Source organism: Anguilla anguilla, chromosome 1, assembly GCF_013347855.1.
Source record: "Anguilla anguilla isolate fAngAng1 chromosome 1, fAngAng1.pri, whole genome shotgun sequence".
Lineage (NCBI taxonomy): Eukaryota > Metazoa > Chordata > Actinopteri > Anguilliformes > Anguillidae > Anguilla > Anguilla anguilla.
In genome coordinates, this window is record NC_049201.1 from 85,810,028 (window position 1) to 85,833,446 (window position 23,419).

At 42.4% G+C, this 23,419-nt stretch overlaps 1 protein-coding gene and 1 long non-coding RNA gene across 9 annotated transcripts; both read right to left on the reverse strand.

The window, feature by feature from the left end:
• Positions 1-4,623: 4,623 nt before the first annotated feature.
• On the reverse strand, positions 4,624-23,037 carry LOC118236334. Of its 8 annotated transcripts, none has more exons than XM_035434646.1 (6): positions 23,011-23,037; positions 20,983-21,040; positions 20,207-20,569; positions 18,921-19,045; positions 5,579-5,741; positions 4,624-5,222 (listed from the first exon to the last, which is right to left on the reverse strand). In XM_035434646.1, the coding sequence occupies exons 1-6, from the start codon at positions 23,020-23,022 to the stop codon at positions 5,053-5,055; spliced, it is 891 nt and encodes a 296-aa protein (XP_035290537.1). In that variant the 5' UTR covers positions 23,023-23,037; the 3' UTR covers positions 4,624-5,052. The 8 variants fall into 8 exon arrangements, 7 of the variants coding, with proteins under 7 accessions (XP_035290537.1, XP_035290544.1, XP_035290553.1 ...); XM_035434653.1 differs by having other exon boundaries at positions 5,579-5,727; positions 18,919-19,045; XM_035434662.1 differs by having other exon boundaries at positions 4,624-5,741.
• On the reverse strand, positions 7,342-8,638 carry LOC118236372. Its single transcript, XR_004767022.1, has 3 exons — positions 8,244-8,638; positions 8,072-8,129; positions 7,342-7,656 (listed from the first exon to the last, which is right to left on the reverse strand). It is a non-coding gene; the product is annotated as an uncharacterized LOC118236372 (long non-coding RNA).
• Positions 23,038-23,419: the final 382 nt, after the last annotated feature.

Here is a 23,419-nt window from a genome sequence, read left to right on the forward strand (position 1 = left end):
GCCGTACCTTTTCACCGTACTTCTTCCACGTTTCACTTCGAATGGGCCAAAGTAGTCCACTCCAGTGTTGGTAAACAGAGGCTCGTCTGGTAGGACTCTTTCTCGAGGTAGGTTGGCCATCTGTTGTTGCCCTGCAGCTCCATGTGAGCGTCGACAAACATAGCACTTAGATAGGATTCTCCGTATAGCTGAGTTTGCGCCAGGGATCCAATACTTGGACTGCAATTTGGAGAGCACATGATTGCGACCGCTGTGACCCAGGTTCTCGTGGATTTCTCTGAGGATCAGCTTTGTGACGTGAAGATTCTTGTCCAGGATCGCTGGCTGCTTTGACTCCTCAGGCATAGCGGCTCTGCTGAGTCTTCCTCCTACTCTGAGGATGCCCTCTTGGAGGACTGGATTAAGCTTAAAAAGGCTACTACTTCTCTTTACGCCTTCACACCTTTGAAGTGCAGAGATTTCTTTGGAGAAAGTCTTTCCTTGACAATAGCGAAGGATCTCCTGCTCTGCTTCTGTAAGGTTCTCCACAGTGAGCTTACGAGAGTCTGCACTCAAGAGACCTGCCTTGAAGTTCCTCATCTCCTTATTGATCTCGGATGGAGAGCGAGTAGCATTCAACTCTTTCCTCTTACGACACAGACTCAGCAGAGTGCTCTTAACTTTAAGCATCCAAGCGACGGCCTTCCTAAGGCGAGTCCAGGAAGAGAAGTACTGTATGAACTCCAGTACTGCATCCCTCTGATCTTCAGCTGCAGTAGCACTGACCACGGCGTTCCTTACCTCTGGGTCCTCCGTAGTTAGGTCCCCAGGGTGGTCTGGGTTCTCAGGCCAGTCTTCTATAGGCTTGGTGAGAAAGTCACCTTGATGGTAGGCCAGTTCAGGGCCTTGTTGATATATGCAACTGAAATGTTGTAGGCATTTCCAAAATGTTCTTCCAGAAGTCTCTTGGCTTCACAATAACCACGCTCAGGTTCCATATGGAGACAGCTCCTTATCAGCTCCCTGGGCTGTCCGCTGGTGTACTGCTCCATGAAGTAGAGCCGGTCTTTGCTGCTCTCTGTTTTGTCCTCACTCCGTGTTCGAACGCCCTTAAGAACAGCCGGTATTCTAGGGGTTCTCCCCTGAATACAGGAATGTTTTGAGGAGGTAGAGTAGATAATCTTTGCTGCTTAGCTGAGTAGTTGTAGCAGTTGATCTCTGGACATTGTGTCGAATTTCATTACTCTGCGCTACTTGCCTGTCTGTAAGCGAGGAACACTTTGGTTGCCTATGAGCTAGCAAATCTACAGATTTGTTTGAATCCAAATAGGAGTTAATTCCATCACGACTTGATGCTCTGGATGAGATAGGAAGCCCTTCAAACTCATTCAAGATCTTAATTTTTGCATCAGATGCTGCTAAAGCAGTTTGAATGTCTAGCTCCTCTCTTTCTCTTTTTATTTTAGCTTCCTGTTCCTGTAAAATTTGTCTCTGTTTTAGAGCAGATGCTTGGGCTAACAATGTAGCTCTCTCCAATTCTGCCTTTAGACGAGTAGACGAAGCAGAAGATGATGCACGAGAAGAATGCACAGAAGCTACCTTGGAACCATGCCTTAATGCGGAGAAAGATGTGATGGACACGCTATCTGATGGCTGCACCTCTTCATTGCATTTTGTAGCTTCTACAATGCGTAAATGAGCCTCATCCATCCAAGCCTTAGCCCTCTCTGCAAAATCCTTAAAAGCATCAGCCTTGGGTTCAAACCAGTTAGCTTGATCTTTGTTCATTTCTTCCTCAGAAATTTGTTGAAGTATCCCTTTAACATTGGTATGCAATTCACAGAACTCTCCAAACAGCCTGTTGAACTCCACCATTAATTTGGTTTGAATTACTGTTAAGTTATCATCGTCACCGTCGTCCGTTAATTGGCGTATTTGATTCATTTTACCAGTTAACTTAGCTAGCTTGGCCTTTCGTGAGTTAACTGCACGTTACAACTTTTCCTCCATTGCCTTAGCTGTGACTTTCACCACCCTAGCATCCACAACTGTAGCTCTATCTTCATTTCCGTGCTCCATTCTTCACGAGAAAAACTGGCTTTAACTAGCTTAATGTGAAACGGTTCAGAGTCTTATAATTACTGTCCACAAAGTAGCATGGTTAAACAGCAAGAAACCGCTTTTCCTTTACGATGATATCGGGGCTAGTCAGCTAGCTAACGCATGGAATTACACAGCACGTTATAGGGAGAGTTGCGAATTGAACCTTTACTCACGATACTGTATCTTGAATTAGTTGTGCTTCTTTCCTTGCGATTTAAAAACCTTTCACCAAATATCCATACATCCAAGTGGAGCTAGGTTTTCTTACGAATGTGGGGGCTGCAGCTCCTACGTTTGCCTTGGCTTAAGTCGTGTACGTTAACTTGCCTTGGAAAAACTTCCACAGGACTCCGATGTAGTAAAAGACAGAACAAGTAATTTTATTCCACAGTTTGCATTATCTTCCTACAGGAGTATTCAAAGTTAAGTTCTCCAAAATCTGTAAATCGTAATACGGTAAGAAAACTTTTAACAAAGTTCACAGAGTTCTTGTATTAAAAAATATTATGCTTACATTCAACGAGTAAACAAAAAATACATTAAACAAAAATACAGACTGCCCTTCTTTATCAAACTAAAAAATATATAAATGTAACTTAGCTCCCACATTCATATACTGAAATAATGGTAGCTTATTTATATTTAGAGTCATGTTCTTTTAAACGAAATTCACGTAGACGTGAGCAAGTAAAAAATATCCATGTATAGAGCTGGATATATACTGAAGCAAAGCATTACATTACATTACATTTACTTGGCAGACGCTTTTATCCAAAGCGACGTACAAAAAGTGCATTTCATGGTCATAGACAACTGCTGAACACAGGTTCAGTAAGGTACAATCCACGCCAGTCCTCATCAGCCTCCTGATGAACTCACCTTCCACCGAGCGCACAGCGGTCTTCATTACGTGTCCCGTCGCAACGTCGATGACGGAGTAGCTGCCTTCATCTGCGAACGTGACGCGATCGAGCCGTAGCGTGTTGTTCTCGAGTGCCGCGCGCGATGCGTATGCATTGGCTGGTGTTAGCGTGTTCTGCCGCACGGTGCACACGTCAGCCTCGGTGGAGTTTGACGCCGGCATGAACCGGACTCTCGCGCTTTCCGTCACAGGCAGGCCTATCGCCAACGTTTTCCCGAAAACAACGGAAACATTTTCTTCATGGCCTGCGCACAGAAAATAGAATTCCACACAGAATTTGGATCTCCTGTTGACATTGAAACATTAAACAGTACAAGTACCACCCAACATAGACATTGACATTATCGGCCAACCAGACGCACTACCCATTAATGCAGACAGAGCCAAAACAGGTACCAGACCATGGGGCCCATCCACACACTGGAACAGAGCCTTAACAGGTACCAGACCATGGGGCCCATCCACACACTGGAACAGAGCCTGAACAGATACCAGACCATGGGGCCCATCCACACACTGGAACAGAGCCTTAACAGATACCAGACCATGGGGCCCATCCACACACTGGAACAGAGCCTTAACAGATACCAGACCATGGGGCCCATCCATACACTGGAACAGAGCCTTAATAGCCCTTTGTAATTTTACATTTTGAAATACAAAAATAAAATAAAAAAATTTTTGTAAATGAGGGTACAGGCAGCGGAGGGTATCAGGTATTCACGGGGTGCGTCTCAATACTTCTCCACTATAATGCATATTCATATACTGAAATAATGGTAGCTTATTTATATTTAGAGTCATGTTTTTTTAAACAAAATTCACGTAGACACAGCTAAAAAAACAGCTTCCCTGTCTTGGTGAATTTGCAGAATATCAGTCATTATGGGCAGCTTATCCAGAGTAACTTACACAAATTTCTTTTACAGAGCATGTAAAAAATATCCATGTATAGAGCTGGATATATACTGAAGCAAAGCATTACATTACATTACATTTACTTGGCAGACGCTTTTATCCAAAGCGACGTACAAAAAGTGCATTTCATGGTCATAGACAACTGCTGAACACAGATTCAGTACGGTACAACACTTATTTTGTACAGCTATTTCTAGCCAAGTACACAGTTCACAGTGAACACTATTCTGACCTAACCTCTGCAAAGCCAACTAGGCAGAAGAATAAGCTACAGCAGTGGTGTCAAACTCGTTGCCATGGAGGGCCGTGTGTATGCAGGTTTTCATTCCAACCAATTAATGCTGCCTTAATTGAGTCCAATTACTAATTTAGCCATATGCGTTTAACTGCATTGAAGCACAGAATATAAGAAAATTTTTATTTAAACAATGCGGGTCACCATTGTTCACAAACCTGCATCCCTAATTCAGCAAATAATTTAACTAATTATATAATCAAGATCTGAGGCTGGAATGAAAACCTGCATACACACGGCCCTCCATGGCAACGAGTTTGACACCACTGAGCTACAGTATTAGGACAAATACAAATTACCAAAAAGTGCTGGGATGGGGCACCATGTAACAAGTGTCATGAAAAAAAAGGGGGGGGGGGGGAGATTTAGAGTGAAATATACAGCGTGGTGGTGGTTAGCGTAAAAATTAACGTAATGTCAGATCCTGAGGGATGGGATTTCCATCTAAGTGGGCATGAGCGCGATGATGTCGCCCAGAAATGTGAAAAGACTTCTGCGATAGGATGCATCGAGGAATCCTTTGTCCGGAGGAGGCGAGGAGCCCAGTTTGAGGCCGCTTCGCTTGTCTCCTCCAATACTGGGACTGGAGGTGGGAAGGACACACAGAACGGTTTCTGGGGCAGGGAGGAGACGATGAGGTGGTGGAGGAAAGGAGGATGCATTTTTTTTCATTTTTGGGACGCATCCATGGCTTCACACACACAAGATGGCGGTGACCTTTCACCTTGTCCTGGGACACAAGCACCGAAATCACCACAGCGGATCCCTGCTGACCTGCACAACCACTGACGATGAGGACAGACGTCTTCACTTCTCCTCCACGTCCCCAGATGAATTAATCTCTTAAGGGGAACTGCTCTTCAGGCTGCTCTGCTCTCCTCGTTTCCCGCTCCATCTTTCTTTCGGTGTACAGTTTAATAGCACACACTGAAATGTGCACTAGTAGTACTAGTAGTAGTAGTAGCACACATATTCCTGCTATTACCCCAACAATAAAGCGCCAGTCTGGAACAGAAAGAAAGCATTGGAAATAAAACAAAGCAGGAACACACCTGGTGTTTTATGTGTCATTAAATACACTCAGAACAGGTGCAGGCAGTGTGCAACTTTTTTCTTTAGTGCATTGGGCTCCCCCTCTATAGGTGAGTTCTTCCTGAGATTCCTTCCCATCAGGGAGTTTTTTTCTCGTCACCATTTGAAGGTTTTTCTCCCCACTGGGGAGTTTTTTTTTACCATATGTACTGTGCTATCTGGGGGTTCAGGCCTGGTTTCTGCTCTTTTTCTGCTATTCTATAAAGAGTCTCCTTTTCTGTAAAAAATTGACTTGATCTGATTTGATTAAATACGGATACACCTCTTACCTGTGCTTTGGTTTCCAAAAGGTATGGTTTTGGTTTTGAGAGTGAGGGTCAGGATGGTTCTTCCTCCCATTTTCTCCCGTACAATGTACTTCCCTTGATCCTTTGCAGTGAAGTTGCTCAGTGTCAGGGATCCGTTCTGCACAGTAAGCCTCTCCATGTGCCCCTGGCACACTCTGTTCACAGTGGAGTTCCCTGCCGGTCCACAGAACTCGATGTAGGGCGAGCTCAAGCAGCAGAGAGGAATGGAGAGGTTCTCGCCTTCGTGCAGTTCGCGATTCTCCACCAGACCTGCAGAGGGCAGCACCATCGCGTGTGTGACACTACACCAGTGGTGTCAAACTCGTTGCCATGGAGGGCCGTGTGTATGCAGGTTTTCATTCCAGCCTCAGATCTTGATTATATAATTAGTTAAATTATTTGCTGAATTAGGGATGCAGGTTTGTGCACAATGGTGACCCGACATCTATGGTGACCCGCATTGTCTAAATAAAATTTTTCTTATATTCTGTGCTTCAATGCAGTTAAACGCATATGGCTGAATGAGTAATTGGACTCAATTAAGGCAGCATTAATTGGTTGGAATGAAAACCTGCATACACACGGCCCTCCATGGCAACGAGTTTGACACCACTGCACTACACCATACACTACTGCAGTGGTTCCCAACCTCAGTCCTGGGGTACCCCTGTGTATGCTGGTTTTTGTTCCAACCACGATTGCAATGCCAGAATTTTAACACGTTTTTCATTTTTCTTAATTGGGTGCGTTTCATGTTTAGAGGAATTATTAACCCACTTAAGCCACATCATGTCAAAAATAGCCATGAACAATAAAGTTCCCATGTTCATATTGTGCTTTATTGCAAACAATTACATAGAAGCGGTAGCAAACTTTTTGGACCAATTGAAAGACGGAGATTAATCAGTAGACCCCTGAACATGTAGCGGAACATGTTCAATTTCCTGAAATGTATTAAAACAATGCAGGTTTGGCTCGTTATCATTTGCTTTGTCTTTGAATTCTTCATTATCTTCCTGACGGTTAGTTTTAGTGGCCAGGCGTCCACACTTTGACCAACTAGAAGCCTATTGACTCACCTCAGTCTTTACTTTGATCTGTTAAAAATAATTTACCTTTTAAAGTACTTTTTTTGCAATGTAGCACAATAAGCACAGTATGGATATGGGAATTTTATTCTTTGTGGAATCCTTAGCTATTCCTGACATAATGTGGTTGAAGAGGGTAAATAATCCCTCTAAGCATGAAGAGCACCTAATTAAGAAAAATTAACAACTAGTTATAATTCTGGAATTGCATTTGTGGTTGGAACAAAAACCAGCATGGGGCCCATCCACACACTGGAACAGAGCCTTAACAGGTACCAGACCATGGGGCCCATCCACACACTGGAACAGAGCCTTAACAGATACCAGGCCATGGGGCCCATCCACACACTGGAACAGAGCCTTAACAGATACCAGGCCATGGGGCCCATCCACACACTGGAACAGTACCTTAACAGATATCAGACCATGGGGCCCATCCACACACTGAAACAGAGCCTTAACAGATACCAGGCCATGGGGCCCATCCACACACTGGAACAGTGCCTTAATAGCCCCTTGTAATTTTACATTTTGAAATACAAAAATGCTTTTTTTTTTTTTTTTTTTTTTTAAATGAGGGTACAGATTTCCAAATATTCTCACCTTGAACGATAAGCTGAACACTTGCGACATCTTCACCAAAAGAAAAAGCCCTTGTCTTTTGCAATTGACAATAGTACTTTCCCTCATCCAATAATCTGGTTTCGTTAATGATGAGGTGGTACAGATGCTTTGAGTTCTTCTCCTTGGATATCTCAGTTCGTTTGCGGTAGTCACCATAAGAATGGGATTTTCCCTCGGTGAACTCACAGACGAGTCCATCATTAGTGACCCACCAGATGTACAAGTTGTCCTCTGTTTCACCGTTCATGTGCGCCGAGACATTGCAGGGCAAAACAGCCGTGTCCCCCACCTGCACCTGCACCTGCACCCGCTGCACGGGCTGTCCAAGCTCGGCCTGGTTTCCTACCGCTACGGACACATGGTTATTAGAATGAAAACGGGTTTTTAAAATGGCTGCAAGTTCTCACCATCCAAAAAAAAAAAATCTTATTTCATACATTTGCTGCAACCTTTCTCTCACACTCCAACACTCACAGATTGCCCCTTAATTTCACAACTCTGGAATAATGCCACCTAGCACCCCCACCACAACATATCTTCACCAGATCCATAACGCTGGAAATACCGGATAATAATGTGCCCAGTGCACCATACTCCCTTAAGGTCAATTAAAACATTCATTCCAAGTAACCTTACCCTTCATCCTTAAACAGTCACAACCAAACATTTACACATTTATGATCAGCAATCGTTGAGCTTAATCACACTTATGAACATTATCTTTTGTCAATAAAAATAACAGTTTAAACAGGTTTCCACTTACAGCGAAAGACTGTAGTCAAGAGGACATACAGCAAACACCTCCTTAAGCTCATTGGTGACTGTAAAAGACATAAAAAACAATTCATGGATTAAAATTGACAGCAAATTGGTTGTACAAAACTAAAACAGTCTCTTTCCAAGTTGTAAATGCAACATATTAGATTTAGCAGTACCTTGCTCAAACGTACAACGGCACTGTCCTACACAGGAAACTAAGACTGTAGCCCAGAAGTGCGTCGAATTTCAGAATACCAAAAATTTCTTTTTTATCACAGTAAGAAGAGATTTGCTTTGATATGGTAAAGGCGATAGCGAAATTAAAATTTATAGTAACTTTTTAATAACCTATACTTCCTCGGAAAATGTAAGCTGAATAAGATGATAATTAGGTATGTTCATGATCGCTAGCTACTGGGGTTTTTTTTTTTTTTTTAAACTGCGTCACTAACAGGTTTCACTTTCACTGTAAATATGTACATGCTTTGTGCAAATCATTCTATAACATTAATGATAATGTACGGGTACATTAATTCAGAAATAGCAACAGAGCCTTAATTTATAACCGTCTCCACAAATAACAGTGTAGTTGAAAAAACAAAACATTAAATTACATTACATACAAAACAGCCAACAGCGAAATACGTAGCTGCATATTCTTACCTGTACGCGGACTTTTTGGCTATTTTTAAAAAAATTCCGAAGGAGCGGTCAGACACTATTTGACGAAATATCACCGTATCAGACTCTTGCATGAAGCCACTGTTGTCAGGATCTGAGGTAGAACTCAACAGCAGACCCGAAAAATCAGGGAAGAACTTGGCGGTTTAACAACAAAGCAACAGAATCAGCAAACAGTCCCGTAAACCACAATCCAGGCGAAGGTCGAAAATCCATAACAGTCCAAAAATTCCAGACAGGCAAAGGCACAAAACGGGTACAGAGATCAGAACAGAAAAACAGGCAGGAATTCGTAACCAGAAGCAATGGTAATCAGAGGAGTCAGGCTAAATTCGTAAACGGCGAAAAGAGGGCAAAAGTCGAAAACCAGGAAGTAGGCTACAACTAGACACAGAAAATGGCTTGAACGGCACTGAATTACTGTTGCCTTTCTATAAGCTCGAACCAGTCTGGCCATTCTCCTCTGCCCTCTGCCATCAACAAGACATTTTTTCCCAGCGAACTGCCGCTCACTGGATATTTTCTCTTTTTCGGACCATTCTCTGTAAACCCTAGAGATGGTTGTGCGTGAAAATCCCAGTAGATCAGCAGTTTCTGAAATACTCAAACCAGCCCGTCTGGCTCCAACAACCATGCCACGTTCAAAGTCACTGAAATCACCTTTCTTCCCCATTCTGATGCTTGTTTTGAACTTCAGCAGATCGTCTTGGCCATGTCTACATGCCTAAATGCATTGAGTTGCTGCCACGTGAATAGCTGATTAGATATTTGCGAGCCGATATTTGAGGGCAGTTGAACAGGTGTACCTATTGAAGTGGCCGGTGAGTGTATATATACTGTGCAAAAGTCTTAGGCACCCTAGATTTTTAAATATTATATATAGTATATATTTCGTCTTAGAATTTTATTTTTTGTTTTCTGCATTAGTGTGTCAGTAGAAAAGAGCAAATTTGAGATTTCCAAACATGAATTTTCCAAAAAATGAAAGTTTGCAGATACATTTTTATATTTTGTTAAATAAAGTAATATTTTAAGTAACAGACTACTTTTCAGATAAAAAGAATTGATCAAGGGTGTCTGGGATTACCTGGAGAGCCAGAAGCAAGCGAAACAGCCAAAATCTGCAGAAGAACTGTGGAAAGTTCTCCAAAATGCTTGGAACAACCTACCAGCCAGTTTTCTTATAAAAATGCAGGACAGTGTACCTAAGAGAATTGATGTAGATTTAAAGGTGGAAGGTGGTCACACCAAACATTGATTTTATTTAGTTGTAAACATTGATTATATATTGTGGCGCCCCGAGGCCCTATCGGGGCTCCACAGGAGAGCACGAGAAGCACCAGGGCGGCCGGGCCTCCCGCCCCCGGCAACTGCTGGGACAAGTGGTGAGTGGGCATTACCTCCCGTCTGAAATATTGGAAGATTTCAGGACCAGGGACAGCAAGCTGCAGACCAGGTGAGCTCCAAGGATCAGCACCAAGGACAGGGCTGCAGCAGAGTGCAGGTATGTGGAATTTTCCACTCTGCTGCAGCACACCTGAGACTGCTCAGCTGATTGCCTCACAGAAGGTATAAGGAGCAGCACAGAGGAGTGAGGGCTGCGCCGGACTAGGGAGAGTTATTGCGCCTGGCCTCACCTCAGCCGTTCCTGGGGCGGTAAGCGGCTGTGAGCCAACCCAAAGAAGAGGAAGTCTCGGATTGTGACTTGTAACCTTTCTTTCAGACTGGAAGGAGTGGCCTCCCCACGCTGAAGAGGACAGAGGAGTGGAGACCGACACAGAGGAGTGGAGGCTGGCCAGGAGCTGAGTTCATGCTCCTAACCACTGTGTACTTGTCTTTCTAGGAGGATTGTACTCACCCAGTAGAGGAAGACTGATACCCCGACCGGGAAGAAGTTTCTGTTCTTTTTGCTCCCCCTTCCCTTCCCCCAATATTTAGTACAAATAAATGCGTTTTCTGTTAACTGATTCTGGGACTCACTGCACTGGTTCTTCTACTGCTGTGGCAACTACAACCTCTGGCGGTTAGGAAGGCCACAATATACATATATATATATATGTAATGCCCTGTACACATAGTAGGGTCTCAGGAGGATAAGCAAAAATTATTGTATGAATATAAATAACAAAAACCTTTGATAGTTATCACACTCAGGGCTGCAGGTTATCAGATGCAGGTTTATTCATAAAAACCCAACACCAGAAACAGGGGTCTTACATACAGGAGGACAATACAAATATAGCTGTAACCAACCTACTATGTGCTACAAATATAAGAAAAATGTAAAAAATAATTATTTTATAAAAGTTTGGTAAAAATATTTCATTTTTGTAAAGGATGAAGAGACGGACACGCAGGACTGCAACATGAAAACAGAGGAACGGCGAATGCACCCTCCATCGCACGCATCACAGCACGTTTCCTGCGCTTTTTATTTGGAACGTAAGGCAGAACGTAAGGTGTGTGTGGCTTGGCTGTGTGTGTGTGTGTGAGTGTGTGTGTGTGTGTGGCTTGGCTGTGTGTGTATGTGTGTGGCTGTGTGTGTGTGTGTGTGGCTGTGGCTGTGTGTATGTATGTGTGTGTCAATTTCACTTACAAATCTCACTTCTGAAAGTTGTCAAAAAAAGTTTATTTCTCAGATGTGATGACACTCCACACCAGGAGGGCAGCAGCACTTGGTAAACATTTTTGTTCACAGTATTACTTGTCATTCCGTTTCTCACCGTTATTAGTGCATGTTTACTGTACAGGAATACCGAAATATACATCACAAAATTCATTCCTGTTTGTTCAGTTCGCTCGTAGTATTAAGCATTTAAAAGAATGACTTTGGTCATGTAGGCATTATCCTGTACCAGTGAGTTTCAATACAGCATCATTGTCAAATGAGGATATTAACGTTTAAAAAATGTAAACTGTGAAACACATCTGAGGAACACAATTACTACCTGTGTGAGCTGAAGTCCATCAATCCATCCATTACCTATACCCACTTATCCCAGGCTGGGTCGCAGGGGATGGAGCCTATCCCAGCATGCATTGGGCAAGAGGCAGGATTACACCCTGGACAGGCTGCCAGTATATCGCAGGGCACACACACACCATTCACTCACACACTCATACCTATGGGAAATTTAGCATCTCCAATTAGGCTACCTGCATGTGTTTGGACAGTGGAAGGAAACCCATGTGGACACGGGGAGAGCATGCAAACTCCACACAGAAAGGCCCAGGCCAGGATTCGATCCCACAACCTTCTTGCTGTGAGGCGACAGTGCTACCCGCTGCACCACCGTGCCGTCCCCCAAACGGAATGATACACTATATAATATGAAATATATAAATGTTAAATATAATGTAAAAATAGAATTATGATATTGCACCATTGTATTTGAATTCATGGCACATTACAGTATAAACACTTGGCAGATGCTCTTGTTCAGAGCGGGGATCAGGCACATCGTGGACAGCCTGGGAGCCATGGTAACGAACTGCATACCTAACCCTAACCCTGCCCCCACCATGCATGCACTGTGGCTGAGCCGATATAGAGGTATAGGAGAACACGATTTTAAAAAACAGGTCGATTAACAGAAGCAGCCATTTAAGGGTGAAAATGAAAGGACAGCCATGTCCTCTGGATCTTTCGATACTGATAAAGTTAAAAACATTAGTGGGTATCACAGTGACGGAACTGGCCAGGTAGCCTAAAGGTTGCAGGTTTGATTCCCAGACAGGACACTGCTGGCAGCTTGATTCAGTATCCAGCCTTACAAATGGGCACTATGCAAAAATGCAACAAAAAAAGTGTTGTGCAAATATGAACGGTCTGGAGAATGCCCATAACGCTATGTTATGTAACATTACACCTGGATGCTTGTGGGAACCTGGAGGTTACATTGATCAGCCAGTAGGGGGAGCTCTTTCACAGAGAACAAGTCTATGTGATATCCCACTGCAGTGGAGCAGGCAGCGGAGGGTATCAGGTATTTACGGGGTGCGTCCCAATACCTCTCCACTATAATGCATATTAATATACTGAAATAACGGTAGCTTATTTATATTTAGAGTCATGGTCTTTTAAACAAAATTCACGTAGACGCAGATTTAAAAAAACAGCTTCCCTGTCTTGGTGAATTTGTAGAATAACAGTCATTACAGGCAGCTTATCCAGTAGTTACGTACCTTCCTCAAGAGTACAACACAGTGCCCCACAGAGGAATCAAACCTGCAAGCTTTAGGTTACAAAACCAGCTCCTTACCCATTATACTCCACTGTCTAGATCTTGAAATGAACTGGCATTTTGCGTGATAACAGGGTTTCCCCCAGAAAAGTTGTTAGGCCCGGTGGCAAGTATCTTTTGACAGGGCCCAGCGGCCCGGCGGCCAAGTGTCTTTTTTGACGGGGGCCCGGTGCGGGCCAACGACAGACTGATGGCAGCATGAAGGTAGGGCCCTATAGTTTCTGTGATAACAGAATCACGGACAGAATCGGGGAATTGAGAATTTTAAAAAGCTATGACACAGATTCCATAGGGCCCTACATTAAGTCAGCGCTAAAAGCTGACTGGAGATTTGAAAATATGACTACGTAATGTGAATGTTGTTATAAATAAGTCATTTATTCAACACACATTTTAAAAAATCAACAACTACTTACAGCATAGCAGAGTCTTACAAAGAATCTGACAACAACGTACAGTCTTGGAATGCTGTGTTTTCAACTACAACAAAAGAAATTAAATTAAAATAAATAATATCAAAGTTTTTGCACTCTACAAAAAACTTGTATTCAAGTCCTGATTGGCTATTGAATCTTACAACAAGCCTTGGAATGCTGGGCACATTTAAACATTTAAAAAACTGTCTAAGGTTTTTTGCTTTTGCAGTAGGCTATCTTTCCTCCTTGACATTATCCCTAAATGGCACCAAGGAAGTATCTGTGTTACTGACTGTTTGGCTATCTAGCTAAGTTGACCACGTTGTCATAAAATTTTTCCTTACCGTGAAAACTGTCTGACTTGTTTACATTTTGGACAGATGTGGCTCCTGTGTAAATCTATCGTTGTTTCTGTCGCAGCACTTTAGACACAAGCAATATCGAAAAAATCCTGAAATTTCTTCTTACCGTGAAGAGTGCCTGCCCCTCAACCGTAGCGTTTTTTTACCCAAAGATGGTATTTCTAGATATAGCCTAATTTTGGCTATTTCTTTGCCGGCCAGGCGCTCTTCACCGTAAGAAGACATTCTAGGATTTTTCCGATATTACTTGTCGAAAGTGCTGGGAGGGAAACAGCGATGGATTTACTCTGTAGCCACATCTGTCCAAAATGTAAACAAGTCAGGCAGTTTTCACGGTCGGGAAAATTTTTATGACAGCGTTGTCGTGGACATCAATGTCATCAAGCTAACGTTATTAATAAACAAGTGAAGTCGTTATTTCGTTGGCGATGAATAAGTCATGTGATGTTACAATATATCGAACGTTACATCCATGCTACTGGTTTAACGTTACCTACGCACTGCTTAAGTTAATATAAAAAGAATGTACTTACCAACGAGATTAAGTGATAACGCAGTTTGTAACGAGGTTAGTTAGCCTACTAAATAAGAAATGGTGGCTTGCTAGGTAACGTTAGCTTGTGATAGCTGGAAGCGTGTTGAATGCAGAGACCGTAAAAAGGTTGAATGTCACTCTAGGCACAATGAGGGTAAAGAACACTGATCTCAGCCTGATGTTTTCCTATTGCGTTCACGTTTTAACCAACAGATGTCGCTGGTGAGCTTTTCAACCGAGCCGCCCCACAGTATGAATGAATGAATGAATGAATGAATGAATGAATGAATGAATGAATGAATGAATGAATGAACGATTGAATGAATGAATGAATGAATGAATGAATGAATGAATGAATTTTATTATTGTGTCATGCATCACATGGATGCCCAGCCCACATGGGCTTATATGACACCAACATTTTGCATATAACAGATCCAGAGTAAATCCTAGACCTATTGAAATGCTACAGACACATCTGATACATATACCCTGTACACAAGAGTATAGTCTCCATAACCAAATTGCATCAAGTTCTTTAGTCCATGGGGTGCGGTGTAATTTATCCCAAAGAAAGACATTTTTGGTTATCCTATCCTCTGGCATACTGATCAGGCGGTTCCACAGGCGGACCATCTCACATTTTTGTGGTATAGGACCAGGCACCCACCCCATATCACCCTGAATAGCTAGAACTGGAGCAAATTTAGGTACACCCGGAAAACAACGTATGGCTCTGTTCTGAATAGAATTGGCATTTTTTGACTCTTTAAAGCCCCATATGTCAGCAGCATAATTCAGTACAGGAGAAACACAGGCATCATAAAGTTGTGAATATGTTGAGTAACCAAGATCTTTGCACACTTTTAATTTATTAATCACTGAGCCTAACGCTCTCCCAGCCGAAGTCACTAGGGATTTTATCCCCCCCTCATAGGTCATAAATTCATCCAGAGCAAGCCCCAGGTATTTATACACACTAGCATATTCTAGTGGTGATGGTCCAAAAGTGATAGTGTACTTCTTGCTGTGCCCTTTTTCCTGAAATGCATTATCTGGGTTTTACTCTGATTTATTGTTAATCTCCACCTAGAGCACCATAAGTTCACAAGGTTTAACATATTTTGTAAGTCAACTTTGCATTCAGCAATAAGGGCTATATCATCTGCATAGAGTAAAATACCAAGTGTTGTATCCTCCAGACTTACACCTAGGTTTGCATCCTTAATTTGTTGAGCCAAATCATTCACATATAAAGCAAACAGAGTCGGAGAAAGAATGTCACCTTGTTTGACTCCAAAGGGAGTAAGAAACCATCCAGTAAACATGCTATTTATCTCTACACAGGCAACTGGAGAACTGTATAAAGTTTTAATTACTTTGTAGAATTTACCATCAATCCCAGCTTTAATAAGCTTGAAGGCAAGCAGATCCCTATTGACCCAATCAAAGGCCTTTTGGAAGTCGACAAAGCAAACAAATGTAGATTTTCCTTCCTCTGTTCTGGCTCTAAGTACAGATAATACTGAATAGATATGATCAATGCAAGCTCTACTTTTCCTAAATCCATTCTGCTCATCAACAAGATATTCTGTCATTTCCAAGTACTGAATTAACCGGTTATTTAAAATGTTTGAGTATAATTTATAAACTGTACTTAAAAGGCTGATGCCCCTATAGTTAAGGGGAACCCTTGGATCATTCTTAGCTGACTTTGGGATCGGTTTAATAATAGCTTTATACCACACAGAAGGAATGATGCTATCTTCAAAGCAAGTTTGAAACAGGCAGCGTAACACCACTAGTAATGACGGAGACTTTAGGACTTCATTTGGGATTCCCTCTACCCCTGATGCTTTCTTTAACTTTGCCCTGTCTACAACACACTTTACTTCCTCCCGTGTGATATTATTATTCAAGAATTGATTTGGGATGTACCCAGATTGATTCATGGTTTTCTCCAACTCATAATTTGCATTACATGTATCTTTTAGAAAAGTATCATCAAAAACCAGTGGAATATGATTTCCTTTTTTATTCTCAGGATCACCATTACTTAATACAATTTCCATTGGAATTTTTGTTGATCTCCTAGTGCCCAATTTATTTATTTCGTTCCAAAACTGATGTGGATTGCTGCACTAAATTTTTCCTTTAAGAGTCTTTTAGTCATTTGATCTTTACACTTTAGGAACTCATTTTCAGCTGTTTTTCTATCAATCCATAGTTTTTTGAGCTCCAAGTTCCAGTACGGTTTAGATCTACCTATTTTAAGGTATGCATTACCTTTACTACCAAGGGCCGATTTTGCAGGTAAACATTCAACCATTTCTTTAGATAACATAGCACATAATAATTTATACAACATGTCAATATTAGCTTGTGTTTTCTGACAATGTTCAAGTTTGTTAATAAGCTCCAATAAATCAAAACGACACCTGTCAGAAGAGAGGAAACAGGGAAAACTCTAGGCAGACTCTTAATTGGAGTTACAGCAAGCTCAGAAGTGCACCCATCCTCCATGCCATCACAAACTTTGAATTTTAAAAACAACAAAGAATGGTCAGGTAATCTACATCTGTCCCCTATCAAACCAATACAATCGGAGCCATTACTATCCAAAAGATCGGATGAGGTAAACACTTTAAACTCTATGCATGTATTCAAACAGTCATGGGGAGTTATGTAGTCCACCACTGCTTTGCCTTTTGTTGATATAGATGTAAAGTTATCGTTTGCAGGGTTTAGTCTGCCATTTAGGACACAGCACTTAGAATCCCTACGAAATTCAATAAGAGACTCTCCATGGCTGTTTGTAGTTGAATCCAGGCTAACTCTTGGTGGAAGACTATCAATGTCCCCAATACAATCTTCTTTATCCGAAATACGACTGTTGAAATCTCCACACACATAAACAGCATCAACGTCCAGAGAATACACCTGAGCCAACAAGTGGCTAAAAAAAGTAATGGAGTCCCGTCCTCTCGTAGACCCCTCCGGCGGTAAATAACAAGAAAAAATAACAAAACAATATTGCAGCTCTCGATGTTCAAATCGTACCTCTATTATACCATCTATGGATCTGTCCACCACATTTATTTTAAAGTGTTCAAACAAATTGTTTTTCACCAGAATTCCAACTCCCCCCGAAGCTTTACAGGCTCTTATGTGAGTATTTCTATTATTACCGTACCACGAATAGCCTTCATAGTCAATTAAAGAGTCACCGGGTAAATGGGTCTCATTTAATGAAATGATATCGGGATTTAGGGACTGCAGTAATAAAGTTCTGAGCTCACAGTTTGAGGTAGTCCATCCATTAATGTTCCAGTGAATCAAAGAACAAAACAATGCCTCTGAAGCACTTACGGGCTGGGCTGGTGTTTCTCAGCGACTCTCCCCTGCAAGCGTATGACCAGTGGCAGCAGAATCAGGGGGAGCCCGCCTCAGCAATCGCCCATTCCCCGATATGTAGAAGCCCTTAACAGCCGGTATCTCTCGAAGAAGCGTTTTAAAGTTCAGCTCGATGATTCGATCTGTATGTGACTTAGCCGATCTAATATAGACCTGTAACTGGAGTTTTAAAACATCTTAAAAATACTTTTTTAAAAAGAATTTCCCCGATACTTAGGCCCGGCGGGGGGTCAACTTAGGCCACTTCGCCTCCTCCAATACTGGGACACTGGAGGTGGGAAGGACACACAGAACGGTTTCTGGGGCAGGGAGGAGACGAGGAGGTGGTGGAGGAATGGAGGATGCATTTTTTTCAGTTTTGGGTCGCACCCACGGCATCACACACACAAGATGGCGGTGACCTTTCACCTTGTCCTGGGACACGTGCACCGAAATCACCACAGCGGATCCCTGCTGACCTGCACAACCGCTGACGACGAGGACAGACGTCTTCACTTCTCCTCCACGTCCCCAGATGAATTAATCTCACTTAAGGGGATCTGTTCGTCAGGCTGCTCTGCTCTCCTCGTTTCCCGCTCCATCTTTCTTTTGGTGTACAGATTAATAGCACGCACTGAAATGTACACTAGTAGTACTTGTAGTAGTAGTAGCACACATATTCCTGCTATTACCCCAACAATAAAGCGCCAGTCTGGAACAGAAAGAAAGCATTGGAAATAAAACAAAGCAGGAACACACCTGGTGTTTCGTGTCATTGAATACACTCAGAACAGGTGCAGGCAGTGTGCAACTTTTTCTTTAGTGCATTGGGCTCCCCCTCTATAGGTGAGTTCTTCCTGAGATTCCTTCCCATCAGGGAGTTTTTTTCTCGTCACCATTTGAAGGTTTTTCTCCCCACTGGGGAGATTTTTTTTACTATATGTACTGTGCTATCTGGGGGTTCAGGCCTGGTTTCTGCTCTTTTTCTGCTATTCTATAAAGAGTCTCCTTTTCTGTAAAAAATTGACTTGATCTGATTTGATTAAATACGGATACACCTCTTACCTGTGCTTTGGTTTCCAAAAGGTATGGTTTTGGTTTTGAGAGTGAGGGTCAGGGTCAGGACGACTCCTCCTCCCATTTTCTCCCGAACAATGTACTTCCCTTGATCCTTTGCGGTGACGTTGCTCAGTGTCAGGGATCCGTTCCGCACAGTAAGCCCCTGGCACACTCCGTCCGCAGTGGAGTTCCCTGCCGGTCCACAGAATTCGATGTAGGGCGAGCTCAAGCAGCAGAGAGGAATGGAGAGGTTCTCGCCTTCGTGCAGTTCGCGATTCTCCACCAGACCTGCAGAGGGCAGCACCACCACGTGTGTGACACTACACCATACATTACTGCAGTGGTTCCCAACCTCCTATGGTATCCCTGTGTATGCTGGTTTTCGTTCCAACCACAATTGCAATGCCAGAATTTTAACAAGTTGTTCATTTTTCTTAATTGGGTGCGTTTCATGTTTAGAGGGATTATTAACCCACTTAAGCCACATCATGTCAAAAATAGCCATGAACAATAAAGTTCCTATATTCATATTGTGCTTTATTGCAAACAATTACATAGAAGCGGTAGCAAACTTTTTGGACCAATTGAAAGACCGAGATTAATCAGTAGACCCCTGAACATGTTTAATTTCCTGAAATTTATTAACACAATGCAGGTTTGGCTCGTTATAATTTGCTTTGTCTTTGAATTCTTCATTATCTTCCAGATGGTTAGTTTTAGTGGCCAGGTGTCCACACTTTGACCAACTAGAAGCCTATTGACTCACCTCAGTCTTTAATTTGATCTGTTAAAAAATTTACCTTTTAAAGTAATTTTTTTGCAATGTAGCACAATAAGCACAGTATGGATATGGGAATTTTATTTTTTGTGGAATCCTTAGCTATTCCTGACATAATGTGGTTGAAGAGGGTAAATAATCCCTCTAAGCATGAAGAGCACCTAATTAAGAAAAATTTACAACTAGTTATAATTCTGCATTTGTGGTTGGAACAAAAACCAGCATGGGGTCCATCCACACACAGGAACAGGGCCTTAACAGGTACCAGACTATGGGGCCATCCACACACTGGAACAGAGCCTTAACAGATACCAGACCGTGGGGCCCATCCACACACTAGAATAGAGCCTTAACAGATACCAGACCGTGGGGCCCATCCACACACTGGAACAGAGCCTTAACAGATACCAGACCATGGGGCCCATCCACACACTGGAACAGAGCCTTAACAGATACCAGACCATGGGGCCCATCCACACACTGGAACAGAGCCTTAACAGATACCAGACCATGGGGCCCATCCACACACTGGAACAGAGCCTTAACAGATACCAGACCATGGGGCCCATCCATACACTGGAACAGAGCCCTTTGTAATTTTACATTTTGAAATACAAAAATTAAAAAAAGCATTTTTGGAAATGAGGGTACAGATTTCCAAATATTCTCACCTTGAACAATAAGCTGAACACTCGCGACACCAAAAATAAATAAATCTGGCTTGCCCAGTATACAATAGAACTTTCCATTGTCCGATAACCTGGTTTTGTTAATGATGAGGTGGTACAGATGCTTTGAGTTCTCCTCCTTGGAAATCTCAGTTCGGTTGCGGTAGTCACCATGAGGGTGGGATTTTCCCTCAGTGAACTCACAGACGAGTCCATCATTAGTGTCCCACCGGATGTACAAGCCGTCCTCTGTTTCACCGTTCATGTGCGCCGAGACATTGCAGGGCAAAACAGCCGTGTCCCCCAGCTTCACCTGCACCTGCACCCGCTGCACGGGCTGTCCATGCTCGGCCTGGTTTCCTACCGCTACGGACACATAATTATTAAAATGAAAACAGGTTTTTAAAATGGCTGCAAGTTCTCACCATCCTAAAAAAATCTTTTTTCATACATTTGCTGCAACCTTTCTCTCACACCCTAACACTCACAGATTGCCCCTTAATTTCGCAACTCTGTTATAATGCCACCCAGCACCCCGACCACAACATATCTTCACCAGATCCATAACGCTGGAAATACCGGATAGTAATGTGCCCAGTGCACCATACTCCCTTAAGGTCAAAATTAAAACATTCATTCCAAGTAACCTTACCCTTCATCCTTAAATAGTCACAACCATACATTTACACATTTATGATCAGCAATCGTTGAGCTTAATCACACATATGAACATTATGTTTTGTCAGAAAAAATACCAGTTTAAACAGGTTTCCACTTACAGCGAAAGACTGTAGTCAAGAGGACAAACAGGAAACACTTCCTTAAGCTCATTGGTGACTGTAAAAGATATAAAAAACAATTCAAGGATTAAAATGTTGACTGCAAATTGGTTGTACAAAATTAAAACAGTCTCTTTCCAAGTTGTAAATGCAACATATTACATTTAGCAGTACCTTGCTCAAAGGTACAACGGCACTGCCCTACCCAGGAAACTAAACTGCGACCCTTAGTTTACAAGACCAATTCCTTACCCTTTTATACTACACTCCCGCCCAGTATAAACGAATGACGACATCAAAGCAACCTTCACGCACAGATTTATGTACTTATGAATGAACTTGGTTACGATGAGTCGATACTGCTAAGTGAGTATTATGAAGTCTAAGAAATGCAGGCACCGGGGAAGGTGGACTGTAGCCCGGAAGTGCGTCGACTTTCAGAATACCAAAACTTTTACTTTTTTTATCACAGTAAGAAGAGATTTGCTTTGATATGGTAAAGGCGATACCGAAATTAAAATTATTTATAGTAACTTTTTAATAACCTATACTTCCTCTGAAAATGTAAGCTGAATAAGATGATAATTAGGTATGCTCATGATAGCTAGCCACTTGATTTAAAAAAAAACAGCGTCACTAACAGGTTTCACTTTCACTTTCACTAAATATGTAAATACTTTGTGCAAATCATTCTATAAAATTAATGATAATGTACGGGTACATTAATTCAGAAATAGCAACAGAGCCTTAATTTCTAACCGTCTCGACAAATAACAGTGTAGTTGAAAAAAACAAAACATTAAGTTACATTGCATACAAAACAGCCAACAGCGAAGTACGTAGCTGCATATTCTTACCTGTACGCGGACTTTTTAGGCTATTTAAAAAAAAAAAAAAAAACCGAAGGAGCGGTCAGACACTGTATTTGACGAAAGAAATAATGTATCTTCCCATAAAAACCACCGTATCAGACTCTTGCATGAAGCCACTGTGTCACCTGCTTGTTTAATTCTCCGAAGGCTCTGTATGATCAGCCAGTTAAAGTCACTGATCCCACTCGTCACGCGAGCGCTTTAATAATCTGGGACATGTGCGGGGATGTAACCCGCAAGGAAAAGAGGACGATCTACAATTTGATGGTTTTTTTAAAAGATTTCAACAACTATGCTTTATTCTCCTGAGACTCAGGGGGAAAGGTTCGAAATTATTATTTTAAAATATATTTTCAGTGTTTATATTTTTTAATAAAAAATAAAAAATACAAATATTAAAAAAAACAAAAACAATCTGTTTGAGAGGGTTACAGTCAGGGAGAGATGGGATCACAGTACAAAAAACAAAAGGGTACATGGTTGGGAATAGAGCCCATGGCCACACTGGCCCTGGGGGGTGGGTGGCCTCCATCTGTGTGCTGCTGCATTCTGTACACGTTGTAACTAATTACTTTTTTCTGTAGACCAGACAGGAGAGCACTGCAATAATCAAGCCATGCAATAATTTTTCCGCATCAGCCTGAGAGAGAAACGGTCGGACCTTTGCAATATTTCTCAGATGGTAAAAGGATAACTGTGTCACATTTCTGATTTGGGCCTCCAGATTTAAATCTAAGTCAATATACCTGCAGACGCTGCGGCCCTCCAGGACTGGAGTTAAACCTGCAGACGCTGCACCACCTCCAGGACTGGAGTCAAACCCGCAGTCCCTGCGCCACCTCCAGGACTGGAGTCAAACCCGCAGTCACTGCACCACCTCCAGGACTGGAGTCAAACCTGCAGTCACTGCACCACCTCCAGGACTGGAGTCAAACCTGCAGTCACTGCACCACCTCCAGGACTGGAGTCAAACCTGCAGACAGGTAATTGGCTCTGGCAAATGCCTGAATGGAATCCCGGCAGAAAGACCGACAGTGAAGGAGAAACTGAAGCACGAGCCACATTCCCAGGCCAGCGAGGGAGACGTACCACCAGCACTAAAGAATGGGTGCAGGCTGACTATGCCAACCATGTTTACATTTATGAACACACACACCTGGACCTCCATCACATTATCTCAGCAGAAGCGGTTATCTGGAGCAGCTTTCAGAGAGAGAACATGAGGAGCATTCACCAGAGTAACGTACACGAGCAACACTGCAGGAACTGGTGAACAACATTCCCAGACCAGTTAGTCAATAAATCAATACATACAAGTAAACTTGTATGTATTCCAATCCAGAAGCATATTATTAAATCATAAATAATCATCCCCATAAAACTGTACAGTTGACCTGAAGTAAAATAGAGCAGTAGGGCTGTGAATATGACCAGAACCCAGATGGAGACTGAAGAGGTCAAGTCTTCACCTACTGTGGTAGACCCCCGGTTATAACAGACCATGACCTCTATCTAGAATACAAATGAGAAAAGCTTTCGGATGAAACGGAAACGTAACGTGCACT